The sequence below is a fragment of the Micropterus salmoides genome, unplaced genomic scaffold (assembly GCF_014851395.1).
Source record: "Micropterus salmoides isolate LMB-PRFRI ecotype aquatic unplaced genomic scaffold, ASM1485139v1 Ms_hic_scaffold_3698, whole genome shotgun sequence".
Lineage (NCBI taxonomy): Eukaryota > Metazoa > Chordata > Actinopteri > Centrarchiformes > Centrarchidae > Micropterus > Micropterus salmoides.
The window spans coordinates 1-17500 of NW_024043037.1; the positions used below are offsets into that span (position 1 = coordinate 1).

The 17500-nt window shown below is 41.6% G+C and overlaps 1 protein-coding gene and 1 long non-coding RNA gene across 2 annotated transcripts in view; both read right to left on the minus strand.

Moving 5' to 3' along the window:
* Nucleotides 1-3870: 3870 nt before the first annotated feature.
* LOC119884823 lies at nt 3871-4388 on the minus strand. Its single transcript, XR_005441084.1, has 3 exons — nt 4280-4388; nt 3988-4075; nt 3871-3887 (listed from the first exon to the last, which is right to left on the minus strand). It is a non-coding gene; the product is annotated as an uncharacterized LOC119884823 (long non-coding RNA).
* Nucleotides 4389-5282: 894 nt separating this feature from the next.
* The window catches only part of LOC119884824 (ryanodine receptor 3-like), a 27293-nt gene continuing 15075 nt past the window's right edge, over nt 5283-17500 (minus strand). The window contains exons 13-30 of the mRNA XM_038695127.1: nt 17077-17240; nt 16891-16969; nt 16549-16638; nt 15924-16067; nt 13836-13895; nt 10561-10636; nt 10330-10453; nt 10022-10137; nt 9854-9921; nt 9628-9749; nt 9382-9431; nt 9232-9292; nt 8889-9127; nt 8256-8337; nt 7301-7431; nt 7095-7213; nt 6190-6388; nt 5283-5389 (exon numbers count right to left, since the gene is read on the minus strand). Of these exons, the coding sequence (XP_038551055.1) occupies nt 5283-5389; nt 6190-6388; nt 7095-7213; nt 7301-7431; nt 8256-8337; nt 8889-9127; nt 9232-9292; nt 9382-9431; nt 9628-9749; nt 9854-9921; nt 10022-10137; nt 10330-10453; nt 10561-10636; nt 13836-13895; nt 15924-16067; nt 16549-16638; nt 16891-16969; nt 17077-17240 (2031 nt within the window). The remainder of the gene's footprint in view (nt 5390-6189; nt 6389-7094; nt 7214-7300; nt 7432-8255; nt 8338-8888; nt 9128-9231; nt 9293-9381; nt 9432-9627; nt 9750-9853; nt 9922-10021; nt 10138-10329; nt 10454-10560; nt 10637-13835; nt 13896-15923; nt 16068-16548; nt 16639-16890; nt 16970-17076; nt 17241-17500) is intronic.

Consider the following 17500-nt stretch of genomic DNA (forward strand, 5'->3'; position numbering starts at 1 on the left):
ACTCATTGCTTTGTTTATAAAATGTGTAAAAACAAGTGAAGTATTTCCCAGGGCCCAAGGTGATGCTTGTTCTGTCTGACCAACAGTCCTAGACCAAAAAACTTGAAATGATATAACACATTAAACGCAGATGATGAAACCAATTATTGGACAACAGCTAACTGATTATCAAAGTTTCTAGCGATTGATTGATTGTGTTTCACCACTTATGGTACTGCTGTGTGACATTTTACAGGCACTCCCCATCTTAGAAAAGGGCTGCCTTTTGTGCCCTAGTGGCCTTGCTATAATATCACCGGGGTAGATATATCTGTGATCTGTCTGGAGAGCACTAACATATGCTTATTTTTTAGTGCTGTTGTTGACATATGGTGAAAATGAAGGTGAAGGCTGTTACCTGCTCCAGGTGGAAGACTCAGCAGAGATGCTCTGCACTCGGTCCACGGTTGTTTCTGGGTTTGCAGGTTCCTCACTCTTCACCACCACGTCCTTGTACAGGTTCAGCTGCCCTGGACCGCTGGGTCATCAGACTACAACACGATAACAAACAATCAATAAACAACAAATAGCGCATCATATTAAACAGTAGTAATTATACCAATCTTACTTAAACTGCTCTTTCTGCTAGAATTATAACTATACAGATATAGAGATATCATCTTACTTTGTCCTGGAGATGGAGATTCTGACGCATGCTCCTTCACCTCATCATCTGTGTCTTTCTATGAAAGGAAGGGATCATAGAGAGAAAAATGCAAAGCAGTGGGAATACACTATTCATTAAAAGTAAATAGTAAAGGTGCTTATGTATATATAAGCCATCACAACAGACTACATTGAAAAATATTTGTAATTCTATAAATACTGTATGTCTACGTGACCAAAGAAGGAATTGTAAGTTGGTAAAGGGCTTTAATTTGCATCAGGACGTACTCCGTCTTCATTTTTTAAAACTCTTTATGGATAGGGACTGAACTGCTGGTAGAAGCAAACCATACAGACTGAAGGAAGTGCTGTGTTAAAGTACAGCCACAGTTGTCTATCTTTGATAGAAGATTTAGATAGTAGCAGTGTGGGAACTTCTAATGATTTTGTCAGATGTCAGAGCCAGCCAACTTCATTGAAATTAAGTAGTAAGTGAGTCAGACCTAACTTAAAGCCTAAGATAAGGCTGAATTTAAAGGACAGGGTAATAATTATAGTACATCAAGGACCTGCATAGAAAAAGTGACCGTAAAATAAAATAAAAAGTTAGTTACCAGACTGTAGCGAATCTTGGCAAGGGAGATGAGCTCCTGATCTCCTGGGGTACACATGTTGAGGCCGATAGGCAGCATTTTCTTCAGGGCAGCTACAATGAGAGAGGTCTGGATGGAGTAGTACTCGCCTCGACGGCGCTTGTGTTTCCTCTCCTGGTCCCCCCAACTACAAAGAGAAAGGACACAAGCTTAGTCTACAATCATAAGGGACCTCTATGAAGGACTAAGGTACTCCAAACCTAAACAAAATATTAAGACACATGCTTTTAACACTGCTCCATAACAATTCTTTTTAATTTACTAATACTATATTATTGTCCTTGTTTATACTTATTGTAGTATGTTGTTTTAAGTACAGCACATTTATGCATGAATTGTTCTACAGAAATAAAGGGCATGATTATTATTATTTTATCAGGACATGGAAATCCTCCGTTATGTCCTGCATATGTGTTTTTGTTGTTTGTTCTTTATTTAATAAATGTTTCATTTCTTTAAGACAAGGTTGTAAACCACCAGAAAATAAGTGACCACCAAACAAATGTTGAAACAAACACAGTTAAGTTCCTTCCATTACTATTCTATGAACTTGTGATTCGGGGTTTATTGTTTCATGAAATTGCAATTTTACATTCAAGCCTTTGTGCTCCACAGAAGCATGTAGTTGTAATGACCAAAAATTAAAGCCGCAATCAGCAGTGAGCGAATTTCAGGCTACAGCTAGTTTAATTCTGTTTAAAGAAGGAGTGAGACCAATCACATACTTGTTCATCATTATAATATATACATGTATGCAGGATTTAAATAATTGCACATTCTTTATTGGATGTGAACAAAACTTGTTCATGCCTTCACTGAGTTTAAAGGACTGCTTGAGTTATTAGCCACCCCTCTGGGTTTGAACCCTAATAGAAGTTTTAATTGACACGTTCTATTGTCGTGACTGTAGTGTTTTAACATGTTTATCTAACATTGAATTGGTTTTGTATTTCCCAAATCAAATTTAAATAAATCATCAACTCCTCAATCCTGTATTTGAACAGATTAATGCTCGTTTTCACTTTCTGCCAGGAAACTTAAGAATTTACCCTTTTCTTAACTAACTAAATATTATTATATTTAGCACTCAAATCATATTTAGCCACCAAAACTGAGATCCAATTTCCAACCACTATGCTGTCAGAGCACAAAAATGCACCTTTAAACCACAGATTAAGAGGACTCCCATACCAGAGGCCCAAAGTGCTTCAACATAATCCTTTAACAAGCATGTCCTCCAGAATCAAGAGATGAAGAGCTTTTCTCTACTGTAAGCGATCATGTCAGAACACCCCACAGTGCAAATAAATAAGCTGCCCGGCTCTGCCAAAACAAATAAAACAACAACTCTCACAGTGACAGCTATTTGAGCAACTGCTGGACCAAACACTGTCAACATCCAGATATATGACCCGACTTTGCTTTGACAAATATCCGCATGAAATATCATGTCATAAACCCTCGGTGCAGATGAATTTAAGAGGTTTGAACTCATGCAATTGATTTGTAGACATCTCACATCTATATATTCAGCATGTTCAGCACATGTCAAGAGAGCTATTACAAACACAGGAAAATTGCTTATAAGGACTTTTTTCTTTCATTAGCAAGGTGAGAACTGGAGCACTAGAGAATCTCGTCAGGAGGGCAAGTATTCAAGCTGTGCTTTTCCAAAGTGCTGACACAGTGAAGAAAAGAGCTGGAGAGGAGCGAGATAAGTCCAAATTAAACCCAGAGAGAACTAAGATGTACTCTGAGTGAAAAGGTCCATTTTCAAAGTAAAGACTTGTTCTTGGAAGGCCTAGGAGTCAAACCAAACCATTAATACTAACTTGATGATTTCTTGGCCGGGTAATGACATTTCTGGCCCAAATGAAGTTCAAGCGAACAGGAGATTTGACAATGTTGATTCCTGCTGTTTCCTAGTACAGCTCAAGGAAACATTACTCAGTGCCCTTTTCATTTCATTAATTTCTTTAATATTGTAAACAATAAGGATAGCCTTTTCCATTTTTGGACTCCAAGGCATTCATTCCTAATTAAGATGAAAATATCTAAAATGGCTCCCCATATAACTTTTTAAAGAAATTATGTAATTTTATTAAACAACTGGCTACTGCAGTTTTTAGCGAATGTTACACAAGCAGGCACAAATACTATTAATTTATTTAAAGCTGCAAATGAATACACCTTTGGTGCTTCAGTAAGTTTTTTATAGCTTCAGCAGTGTGTCGCATTTGCTGGAAATAAACCACAGTGCCCATGTTCATCGTAATGAAAAAACATGTTACCCAGTTCAACAGTGTGGCTCACGGATGAGTTTTTAATAGTATTTGTACAAAAATTAAGCTCTGTGAGGAGTAACTTATTAAGTTTTTGTTTTTTTTCTTTTCATTGGTTTATTTACAATAAGAAAAATACAGAAAATCACCAGACTTTCCTTTAATGTATTTCATTAAGGTAATTGTGTCACCCACTATATGTACCATCATATTTACCTTGGACATCTTTGTCTTGCCCTCTCCAGTCAGGAAGCCCAAATTGTTGATCTCATTCTGAACCACAAAGTTCTTCCTCACGCTTAAAGTTCTGGGTTCAGAGGACAAAGAAAAGAGGTTAATTCAGCAAAGACACCCCGTTTCAAACGTCACATTGTGATATGACTACTAGATTGAATGGTAAGACTTACATGGGACTTGCACCAGAGGATGAAGATCTCAGCCACCATCCTGAAGAGCTCAGTGGAGTCCGCATCCGGCTCCTTCAGCCACCTGGACCTGGGATGGACAACAACATGAACCATTTCTGTTGAGTTTGTGTTACATCTGACAATATTAAAAATAATTAATCAGAAATATAGGTGGATAAGGTTCAGGGAAAACAGAAAAATATTCATACAGTTGAAGACTAAACAATAAATGTTTTTAAAAAATCTAAATCCCCTTAAAATTAAAACTAATCTTTCTTTGCTAATATTGTACCTGTTGTTGTCAACATAGCTGATGAGCATTGGGTAGAAAGCATATAGGTCTCTGCAGAGCACAGCAAAATCATCCAGGATGAGCAGCTCGGCCTCCTGGTTGTCTCCTTACCATCGGCTTTCAGCAGCTCCTCTTCAGCCAACCTGCATTTGCAGCACATCAACAACTCAATCAACAATCTCCAGCGATCAATTCATTAGTATAAACGTTCTCGCACTGAGGTGTGGCAAGACACTTAGCTCATGAGACAAGACGAGACACAATATTGGGTTCACGAGATCTAGACGAGATTTTAACACTATTTTTTTTAGAAATCTTCAATGCTGAATATATGAAAGGTTTGAGCATTGAACACTTGATTTTCTGCATTCTGGTGATTTTTCCGCACCAATTCATGGTGGAAAGGATTCAGTCTTCCCCCTCTTTAGTGTCTTTTTCTGGGGAAGTAACCCCTTTAAATGTGCACATGGCACCTTTTAACCTAAATGAAAATTAATTCATTTTAATTTAGTTATAAACTCCTGGACTTTAATAGCACCTGTGTTTCAGCAGGCTTTCTGCTCACTTTCATAACTTTCTGCACATTCACAATCTCTCCCACATTTCTGTGTTCTCTGACAGGTCAAGAAAAAAAGCTCACAGTCCCAGGGGAGCAAGGCTGCAAAAGTCTTGAAAGTTTGAGATGACTGCGTCTAACTTTTGCTGCTGCCACGAGATCAGGCAAAAGATGGTTCCAACTTGGTGTAAGCAGATGAAAGCAACTGCGGTCGCTGGACTCAGAAAACTGCAGCTGCCTTGCTACAGCGAGGTTTTAATGTCAATATTGTATCAAAATATCGTGGCACAAGAACTCTGTCACACTCGTACCTCACACGACCCCTTCCAACTCAATGATATATCATCTCCTATCTGCATCCTCTCTCGGATTAAGCGCAGCGGCTTATAACGGAGTCAGCAAAACATTTACTTTAACCACATTGAGCAGTTGATACTAGTATATATTTTAAGCTCTCACCTTCACTGTCTTCTTCTTCAGTTTGTCCAGTGTGGGCAGGAAGTGGGTTCTCAGCAGATCAGCTCCAGCCTTGCAGATGATTGGCTGAGAATAGACTGGAGACAGAGACAATGGGAAATATATACTTGACATGGGCAACTGAGAAACAGCTTTTCTGAAGGATTTGCACCTCAGAAGCCAAGACCCCTTCCTCTGTCCCTGGGGATGACTGGCTCGGTTGTTAACTGTCAAGTTATATTTAGCAATAGTGTTAGCTAACTAGCTAACTAAGTCAACAAAGTTTTTAAGTGAAATCAGCAATTTTACTTTTTACCCTTGTCTCTAAAAATACAGTGGTACTAAAAACAGCAAGTGTTTGTCAAATATCCTTACATATTAGTTCCAAATTATTCTTGTTTGTGTTATAAATACAGTTTCCAAATGTGGTTTAAGCAGTGAGAATGTGCCTGAGGCTATTTGGCCCCACAGCAGCTAATTATGTTATCTGGCCTTCCCTGATCTCCCAGTGAGGAATGTGCGCTGAAAATGCAAATGTTCTACATAAATGTCATTGTAATAAAATCAGGATATCACATGGGTTTCCTCATTTAAAATAAGTTTGTATTATGTTTGACCTTAAATTCAACTCTGTCCTTGTTTGTCAATGTTTTTTAAAAGAGAAAAGAGTAGTTCCTTCCTCTGTTGAGAAAAATATACAAAACTCACCATCTAATGCGTTGTTAATGCATATTCCTGTGAAGAATTAATTTGAATATACTCTGATATTTCCTGAAAACCCCAAATAACTTATTACAATCCCTGACTTTGTACGTCTGAATAAAAACACAAAATCTAACTGGTTGGAAACTCTTTCAAATCATATTTATTCTTTCTCTAACAGCCTTGAGTCTGACACCTGCAATCCTCTTCATCCAGGGGGCGTCATCGATGCCCAGGTTGTTGTTGAGGATCTTGAGGATGTTTCCCAGGATGCTGCTGAGGTGTTCTGAGGTCACCATAGTGCAACACTGGGTACCCGGAGGCCAGTTCTCTGGACCTTTCTCCCACCAGTACGACAGATAGTTACACAGCATGGGAAGGATCACCTCAATGACCTGCAGGAGACATGTGGAAGGTACAATGTCTGGATGACTGAGGTACGATCAAAGGTTACCATATGTTTGGGACCAAAAGTTATAAGTGACATTAAAAATCCAGTAATTCATGATATAGCTTCAAGTAATTATTAATTTTGATGGAACACAAATTTTATACATCTCAATTGTGCAATACACACTAATAATGTCTAATAACAGCCTTAACACTGTAGTTTTAAGTCACATTTCAGCTGAACAGTAGAGGCCATCTAGGTGTGAAACACACTTGCTAAATTTACAAATAAATGTACAATGGAGTTTTGTATTCCTACCGTGATGTATTTAAACTTCATGTACAAATTAAATCGTTAATTATGTCTGAATTGTATAATGCTGTTAATGAAATTTTTAAATATTCAAAATGTTCTACACCACTTTCATCACTAACTCCAACATTAAAATGATCCATCCATTCATCCATCGTCAACCGCTTATCCTGTGTACAGGGTCACAGGGGGCTGGAGCCAATCCCAGCTGACATTGGGCGAAAGGCCTCTTTAATTATTTAGCATTTTTAAACCTCTAATAAAGTATATGAACCATTCATTAACCACACAATTTACTACTGCTCTTGCATTAAGTTGGGCACCTTGGTAAAAAAAAACATAATTTAAAAAGTAAAAGGTCAAAATTGATGGAGCAGAGGGCAAGATATGTGTCAGACCTGAGGCACGTCACTGTAGCGAGCGCCAGACTCTGATACATCATTGACATCTTTCAGCAGTCTGTCAAGACGAGGCATCTCTGGACACATCTCCTCCACGGTGTCAGGCATACTGAGGACTAGAAAGAAAAACACGTATTTTAGGACACTGTGAATTATAATAGGATAGTGATCAAAAGTATAATGATGATCAGGTGGACACTCACTAGCTCTCTCTCGGGGCGTCTTGGTGTTGAAGACAGAGAGCGGGTTGTGAGCGTTTAGGTCAGGCTCCAGGAATGCCACAGGCATGGCTCCCACTAAGGTCGCCAGGCTCTCCCCCAAAGCTGGAAGATGCCTGCAGATCAACAATAAGATCTTACAGCGCAATGTAAAGCAAGAAATTTAAGCACACAGAAAATTTATCATGAATATTCTGTTTAGAAAGGTTACTGTGGCCCTGTGTGTTTACTTGTTAGGACAGATTTCAACACTCAGAGCCTTCAGAGAAGCACCACATGGTATCAGGATTATTTTAGACCAGATAGCTAAGGTGAGGTTGTGGTCAAACTTTTTCAATGGTTATTTTACACTTGAGTCTGTTCAAGGTGGCAAACTTTCTTTTCTACAACAATTTTGGAAGGTTTTATTGCCGTGTAACAGCCGGTCAGGGAATAATGCCACAGAATTGTGGTTTTAATGAAAGACATTTCACAGCACAAAGTGCCTCTGTTGTGTCCTCTCCCCTGAGCCACAAAATCTTTTCATGAAATGGGATTATTATCTTGTCTGTCTAAAGTCCAAACCCCCATCTTCATTTTGTAACACATACTGTATCACAAAAACTGTGGCATACGCATCATAGTACATTTTTTAGTAAGAGTACATGAGATACCGTAAATCCTCCCACAAGTCCGGAGTTCATTTTTCACAAACACGAGTAAATCAAAAAGCTCAGTAGCTATATCCTAATTAACAGTGACAAGCATAATGTAGTTTATGATTTGTGCTATTTCACAGTTCCTTAATAGTGATTCTCATAGATCATAGTAATTATAGCAAGCATTGAGCGTTACCAAGGACTCTTAAAGTTAATGATTGAACATACAGTACTGCTCATGTGTAGAACCAAAACCTATTTTACATCCCTCTGCATGGTTTAATAAAAGTTTGGCCTCCTACCTCTCCACAAAGACATTCTTTCCTGTTCCCAGAGAGTAGAAACAGGTCAAGATTCGATAGCAGGAAAGCTGCACATCATCCACTGAAACAAAACACAGCATTCCTTAAGCTAAAATCTATTTTTAATCAACAACATATGTGTACTGTGTAAATGTAGGAATTGCATGTGTAATGGACATGTTTATACAAGACCAATTGTCTCTTTTGAATTCCAATTGGTGACTATGTAATGGACTTGGAGTGGCTTTAATCCAACACCTGTCATTTTATTTTATTGCATTTCATTTCTTTCCGTTTTACTACGATGTAGTCTGACCGTGGCACAACTAAGAATTTTTATTTATCAATATTAATAGATTAAAAAAAACAAGAGAAGAAGAATATTTTTTGTTTTGTGTTTGTAAAAGCAGGCAAAGGCCTCATTAATAATATGTATACCTACTGATTTTGTGAAAAGTGGGAACATGACCCTTAACATACAGTAAACCTACCCTCAGTATGTCTGAACTTGTGTGTCCCTGGTGGCCAAGTCTATTAAATGTATCTTATTGTGTTTTTTGTGTAATATTCCATGGGATTTTTTTCTCAAGTAGTAATCCAAATGAAACGGTGAATATGGAAACAGGAACTCACACAGCAGGTCCGTTCCAAACTCATGCGTCTTGATGTGCTCAAACAGGGCAGTGAGGATGGGCAGCAGCGCCACAGTCACATAGTTGATGCTCTGGGTGACACTCTTCATCTGGGCACGGGACTGCATGAACTTCCCCAGTTTAAGCATCTCCAGCAGCTTCTCTAGGTCCTCCGCTGCGTTCTCAAAGAAAGCCCGAAAGCCGGCTTTGACCAGCTCTGAGCCAGACTTCATCACCGTTCTTAGAGAGGGGAGGGGAGGGAAGACCAGGGCTAAAGTGCATGCACAAGACAACTGTCTATTTGATGGATCATCATAAATATGCAGACAACGAAGTATGCTTACCTGGTGTCAAGTGAGTGAGTGAGGATGTGCAAACAGCTCACCATAATCGCAGAGTCACTTCCTGTGAGAGAAACATTTACTGTAGATGTTGAAAAAGATTTAAAGCAAAGAAGCACCCAAGCACACAGGAAGAGGCAATGCCAACCTTACCAAAGAGAGAAATCCTGTGTCTGACAAGAGCTGCCAGCTTACAGAACAAGCTGGAAAAGAAAGACGGTAAGACAACAAGCTTCAGAGAGAACAAAGAACTGAAAAAACGCAAAGGAAGCAAGGAAATAAGAAAAGGTCTGATTGAAATATGAAAGAGAAATTCTGCACTCTTTTAGAGATAAAAGGGAGGACTTTACATATGGCAAAAAACGCACAATGGAAAAACACATTGTTTCTACACAGTACCTGGTGACCATCTCCTTCTCTTTGTTGGAGGCACAGCCACAGCTGCTCATGTTCTTGCTGGGGGTGGACAGGAAGTAGAGACAGTGGTTCTTTAAAGTTTGATCTGTCATAGGAAGCAACACCTGGAGACAAGAAATTACACTATAAGACTAAAACCCCAGGAAAGCCTTCTTAAAGGTAAATTCAACACAGTATAAGTGGTTCAGTTGCAAAAAGTGTTCCAGACCTTTGCAAAGAACTTGATTTCCTGGTCATGGGGTGATTTGTCTGTCTTCCCACTGGTGGCCATAGCCTCTGGATTAACAACAATGAGTGGGAAGTTCAGTGTCAAGGAGTCCATGTTGAGCCCCTCTCAGTGCTTAGTGTACCTGTATTTAAAATGCCACACACTCACCAAGATGAGCGATGAACTCCTGGGCGGAGTCAACATATTTCAACAGCCTTTTGAGGAATTTGAAGCAAAAACGCTTCTCCATGGATGATGAGTCTTGCTCCATGTCCTTCAGGCCTCTGTCAGATGAAAGGATCACAAATGACACAAAAGCCTTCATCGCATCACCAAAAGTAAAGTATGTCAAATATTGTGATTAGAAAGAATAAAATAATGGTTAGAAAATTGCTTTAAACTACTGTGACATTATGCTTAGAATTATTTACTTATTTCGTGAATGAAGGATAAATTGAGAGTGAGAGGAGGATAACCTTGTGATGGCATAGCCACTAATCTGCAGAAACTTGATGAGATCCTGGGCCTTTTCCTTGTCTCTGTACTTCTCTTTAGCTGTCAGGGTGTCATAGGGAACCAGCAGCGCATGGGTCCCTCCTCCTGGGAAATCAAGTTCAAAAATATTTTCAAATGCATTTTACACAGATCACTAGTCTGAAGTACAGCAGCTCAAATTATTTGCATTTTTAAACTTTAAATTTACACACCTTTACTAACGAGTTCGGTTTTCTTCTTCTTGGCCCAGATGTTGTGGTAATTTTCTGCAACCACCTCCACCATGCCCTGCAGAAACAGTAAAAATGCAAAAGTTCATCAAATCCAAAACATTGTATGGTGCTTTTGGGTAGCACTTTATAATAACTACACACTATAAAGCATTAGTAAATACGGAATTCATCATTTATAAAGCATTGTTCATACATTAATACACATTAGTAAGTCATTCATAAACACAGTTATAAATGTTTTATTCTTTATTAACTACACACTATGAAGCAGTTGTTAAGTATTAGTACATTTTTAATTCATCATTTATAAACCATTGTTCTTACGTTAATACACATTAGTAAGTCATTTATAAACATAGTTATACATGTTGTATTCTTTATTAAGCTCATCTATAATGTGTGCGCACTTTAGCGCCAGACCGCACCGAGGAAGAACGTCTCAGGTTACGTATGTAACCCTTGTTCCCTGAGAAGGGGAACGAGACACTGCGTCGGTGACGACACTATGGGAACGCCTCTGGGCGTGGCAGGGCTGAACTATGAATGAAACTACTCCAATCCTATTGGTGTTGCTAGAACGGTAGCGTGTGATGGGGTAACCAGAGGCGTATATAAGCACGCCGGCACACAGGACACATGAGCCCTTTTCTATGAAGCAAGGCACTCCAGGTGGGGTGAGGTGTGGTGGACCGACGCAGTGTCTCATTCCCCTTCTCGAGGAACAAGGGTTACATACGTAACCCGAGACGTTCCCCTTCGAGGGAAGTCGAACTGCGTCGGTGAAGACACTATGGGAACGAGATACCCACTTAGGCCGCGCCAAAACCCCGCCTGCCCCCAGCGTGCAGAACCTGACGGCACGACTAGGAGGAGAGCGCATGGGTGCCGGGTGCAGAAGGAAGGTCCAGACTGTAAAACCGGATGAATGTGTGAGGGGTGGCCCAGCCAGCCGCGTCACACAAATCCTGGAGCGACGCCCCTGCGAGGAGGGCCCTAGAAGCCGCCATGCCTCGAGTAGAGTGCGTCCTTACGGCCATAGGTGAAGGCAAACCGTGCACCTGATAGGCCAGGGAAATAGTCTGAACTATCCAGTTGCTGATGGTGTGTTTAGAAGCGGGGAGCCCAGCCTTGGGGGACCCGAAACACACCAGCAACTGGTCTGCTTTCCTCCACCGTGAAGACCTCAGAGTGTAAATACTCTCTGACAGGGCAGAGCAGATGAAGTCTCCTGTCCTCCGCCGTCACATAAGGTGGGGGATGAAACGCCTGCAGTACCGTGGACTCTGTCAATCTGGCCGGAACCTTAGGGACATAGCCTGGACAAGGGTGCAGGATGGCCCTGACCCTCCCCGGGGCAAACTCCAGGCATCGGGGAGACACCGAAAGTGCCTGGAGATCCCCCACCCTCCTCAGAGAGGTGATAGCGAGGAGAAAGGCCATCTTAAGGGTCAGGTGCTTGGCCTCAGCCGACTCCAGGGGTTCGAAGGGGGCCACAGCCAGTGCTTCGAGAACCACTGCCAGGTCCCAGGTGGGAACCCTGGAACGAGTCACAGGTCTCATCCTCCGGGCTCCACGGAGGAAGCGCACGACCAGTGGAAGCCTTCCCAAGGGCCCATCACTCAGAGGGGCGTGAAATGCTGCAATGGCAGCCAAAATATACTTTGAGGCTGGACGGGGAGAGGCCCGCGGAGAAACGGTGCTGGAGAACTCCATTATCATAATTACACCGCCCATTCTGTACACCAGGTGGCATTTTAACACATTCCACTTCAGGCCGTACATCCCTCTCGTGGACGGGGCTCTGGAGCTGAGCAGCGTATCAACTGCTCCTGTCGTCAGGCCCGCCTCTAGGAACTGCGCCCCCCTCAGGGGCCAGACCCATAGCTGCCACAGGACGGGGCACGGGTGAAAGGGCCGGTCCTCCCCCTGGGACAGCAGGTGCCAGGGCGGGCCCTCTAGGAGCGATATTATGTCCTTGAACCACACTCGGGCCGGCCAGACACGGGGCTACTGACAGTAGGCTGACACCGTCCTGACGGACCCCCTCCAGAACCCCCGGGGGCAGAGCAACTGGGGGAAGAGCATACAGACGCAGCCTCAGCCACGTCTGCACCATGGCATCCATGGCGAGAGGGAGAACCACAGGGGACACTGCGTAGTCCCTCGAGACGCAAACAAGTCCACGTCTATGGGGCCAAACTTTTCGCATAATAACTCCACCACCTCGGGGTGGAGTCTCCATTCCTCCATTCCGGCCTCAGCCCCTGTCTCGACAGCAGGTCTGCTCCCTGATTCTGAGTCCCAGGGACGTACATCGCTCTGAGGGACAGCAGTCTCTGCTGGGACCACAGGAGGATCTGATGTGCCAGTTTGCATAACGGGCGCAAGCGCAGACCCCCCTGGTGATTCAAATAGGCCACCACTGCCGTATTGTCGGTTCTGACAGGGACGTGGCAACCGCGGAGAGCGGGCAGAAAACTCCTCAGAGCTCTGAATACCACCAACATTTCCAGGCAATTTATGTGCCAGGAGAAATGATGCTCCTGCCAGGAGCCTCTCGCAAAGCGGCCGTCCATGACCACGCCCCATCCTGTGAGTCTGTCGAAATAATTGTTCGGCGATAGATCACTCCCAACACGGGACCTTGGGACAGGAGGCTACCAGGAGACCCAACACCCTCTGAAAGTGTTTTACAGTGATGGCGCGGCCTAACTGAACTCTGGTCACTGAGTACAAAATGGACTCGACGCGTGCGGGAGACAGGTGGGCCTGCATCGTCGTTGAGTCCCACACCACCCCTAGGAACGTAGTCCGTTGGGCAGGCGTCAGCACGCTCTTCTTTGAGTTGAGCTGCAGCCCCAAACGCTGAAGGTGGGCGAGGACGACATCTCGATGCCGAACCGAAGTAAGAAAATACAATTATTAAGCATATTATAGATGAGCTTATTAATAAAGAATACAACATGTATAACTATGTTTATAAATGACTTACTAATGTATATTAACGTAAGAACAATGCTTTATAAATGATGAATTCCTTATTTACTAATGCTAACTAATGCTTTATAGTGTGTAGTTATTATTTACTAATGCTAACTAATGCTTTATAGTGTGTAGTTATTATAAAGTGCTACCGTGCTTTTGTGTTATAAAGACAATTCCCAGTTTGCAGTGCATATGTAATAACTCATTCTACAGTTAGTATATCATGATTATAACGACAATTATAAAAAGTCATTCAAATAAAAACCAACCTGTAACTCTCTAGACAAGGTGACATTGTGCAAGTCCATTGGAGGACTGAATCCATTAACCTACAAAGTCAAAAAGAGACAAATACAAGACCATATTTGCAGTTATTCCCTTTAAATCGGCAAATACTTCACTACCTTTCGCTGACTGACACAATACACCTGACGACTGCTATCTATCTCAAAGCTTTTACATTTGCAGTTTCAAACATTTGGGTAGCTCTTTCCTGGAATATGCTTTAGTTCAGTGGTTCCCAACCTTTTTTCCTTGGTGCCCCCCCCTACTTTTATCTAAGAAAAGCTGAGCCCCCCCAACAGCTGACAAAACACGCAAACAGAAAAATATTATGTAATTACTTACTAATAGCGAACAAATTGAGTCAAATGACACCTCCATGGCTCTGTGTAAATCAATGCCAGCTCTTGGTTGGCCTTCACCAACAGTCTCCTGGTGTTTTGTTTCTTGGTATTGTTTAATACCAAGAAAAGGGGGTTATAAGGTGTAATATTTACAAAATATAGGCCTACAGCTCGCGCTAACTTAAGTGCTTTCAACATATACTGTACTTGGCCGGGCCGGACAGGTATAGTTGCACCTGCCAAAGTATATTTAGTAAACCACTTTAGCATTTTGCAGAGAAACGGTGAGGGAGAGGTCATCTGGTATTACGTTAACACACAACAAGGAAATGTTACATGACAGAGCGACAATGAATGCACCACTGCAGATGTCGCTCACTAACGTTAAGTTTCAGTTTCGATCCACATGCGACACACTTGAAAACTGAATCACAGGTGAATTTATTAAACAGGGCGACTTAATGAAACGTACTGCTGATGGAGAAAGTCAGCTGAGACACATGCAGGGAGAGAGAGGCAGAAAGAGGCAGACCAAGCCGGTGTGTTGCCGTGAGAGACCAGAGGTGCAGGCTAGGTGTGTGAGAGTGTGGAGAGAGGAGCAGAGGAGCAGATTCAAGTAAATAAACACTAAACTATAAGGTGGAAAATGACCTACAATAACCTACTGTTAATACAAATAGCCTACAATTTACACCGCTACCGAGCCCACCCCCCACCAGCCGCCGCCGTCACAGTTGCTCTGTCTTAATGAGAGCTCAACAGTCCAATGAGCGGGTGTGTCGCGTTTCTGTGTCTTCGATCTGCGACACAAGATCATGGATTTATGTGTCGCGATTTTGGTCTTCAAAACCATTACAGCCCTACTACTAAGTAGTCTGCCTACTATTTTAAGTGAGGAAAAAAAATGTATACAGACCTTTGTATAAATTATCTAGTGTGTTATCGCGATTTAAAAAAAATGTGCAAATCAAAGTTTTTTTGACAACCTCAAAACAAATATAGCTTTGGGCGCCCCTAAGGGGGGCGTGGATCCCAGTTTGGGAACTACTGCTCTAGTTTATAGTTTCAATCATACTCTGCTGTCCCTTTGAGAGTTATATCACACTCAGCTAACTGAAAGTCATTGCCTGTTCATGGTATACATATTATGTCACAGTATACATATTACCAGTCACTTTGTAGTTAAAAAATATAAACTCTCAAAGTAACAAAATGCCATCATGATGCCCTTCATGACACATATATATTATAGCTTTTTAACACTTGAAAGTGGAGCTGTCTACGGCACTTCCTTAAAACTAAAGCAGCTACTTATTCCAAGACATCATTCATGCGTTTCAGTATTTATGTTGCAAGATAACTTTAATGAAATGTGAAAAAAAGCATTTCTATGATAAATGAAGCAAGCCGATATCATTACTGATACAAGCCATTAGCTTATTTGCTGTGTAAAATTGTTTTTGCTGTTTCCCTGGGAGTGGTCTTCCCACTTAATTTTTTAAATGGGGCCCCATTATAAATCATCTCTGCCAAAGATAGTTCAAAAACACCACAATAAAAGCTGAGGCTATGGAAAACAGAGGACAAAGACAACTTTAAAATAGGAGAGTCTTCTGAATTATATCAGTTAGTGAGATAGTAATTACAAGGAAACATTTGTGACGGCATTATTGTCTAATCGTGATGAGTTTGCAGTATTATCCCACTAAGTGGGATACATCAGGATATTACCTGAGACTCAGAGGTCTTTCGTTGTTTTTCGCTCTCTCGTTGTTGGAACATGGCTTCTCCCTCCTTGGTCCTCTCAATGTTCCAGCCCATAGCCAGCATGCTCTTCAATGACTCCCTCACTGGCCAGCGGTATGTTTCTCTCTCCTTCGTATTGAACACACACAAAAATCTGGCAGTCACTTCTTGACTTAACATCCTACGCAGGACTGTGTCCCCACCAGATGTGACAGTTCAACACAGGTAAAAATGTTTATACAAGTCAGACAAACACATCTACAACGAAGTATTAGGGCCAGTCAACATGATGAGAATAAAGTACCATTTCTGGGTTATTTTCCTATTGGAGTGTCATGTTAATGAATAGTTTGGCATGCAAAAATGTGTGAATTAATGGCCTTTTCAATCAAATTTTGATTTACTTTGTCAGTAAAAAAACTTGCCTTCCTTAGAGAAAATAAAACCACGGATATTTATTTTTGACAAGTTTCAATTTGGCAAAAATAAATTTGTGATCCATTAATGCAACCAACACCATTATTTCACATCTTAACAGCTTTGCCACCGAGCAAGGTTCTTTTTTTACAACTAAAACTCAGCAGCTCTGTGTGTACCAGTGTGCATGTACCTTCTCACTCAGCGCTTTGTAAGGCTTCAGCAGTGGATGGGATTTGGCCTGCTCATCCACACTGTCTCCATGTTTCCAGCCTGCTGACACCTGCAACAACAGTTTTTTGTAGGCCACTTAGTACCTCTGCATTTCAGGTTTTTAAACCTAGTAGTATACATACTAGTATACTGTGAGCATGTGACTGTACCACACCATGCAAAATAACATTAAAATAAAATTTGTATTTCTCAGCAATTTGTAGTGAGCCTTCCATGTGCATCTATTTTATATGAGAGATGGCATAAATGAAATGTCAGCATGAGGGATGAAAACATTGAAACCACGTGGACAGGAACTAACCTTCTCTGAGGACCACTTGTCATGGGAATGCTCTGCATATTTGTTGGCGATGTACTCAAGTTTTTCAGGAAGGGAGATACTAGAAGGTGGAGATAATGTTTATATATTTATTGTTATTACAAAATCAATTTCCCCCTGCTTATTGAGCAGATAAACACTCCAGGAGTGCATTTTCAGACCACTAACTTGGTAGTGTTGATGGGTTTGGGATCAAAGTTGCCCTGTGCGTCCATTGGTGCCTGTTTCTCCAGTGTTGCTCCAGGACTGGCATCCACAAAGTCTGGAGGCAAGGCTCCAGCAATGGCACACAAGCATGACATTGCCATTTTGAAAAGTTCGGCATCATACTTCTACAGAAGAGACAGATACAGCAGAAAGGATGGTTACAAACTCCCCCCCCACACACCATTTTCGCTGCAATGAGGACATGTCTGCTTAGCTATTAAATGGACAGATTGAGCAGAGAAAAGCCAGGGAAAGAGGTGAAATGAAAGTCTGCACCAAGCAATGGCCTGTCACTGTCTGATAAATGATTCATCTGTTTTGGTTTCGCCTCAGCTGCACTGCTCATAACCACTTCATTGAGCTTTCACTTCACTACGTCTGACTA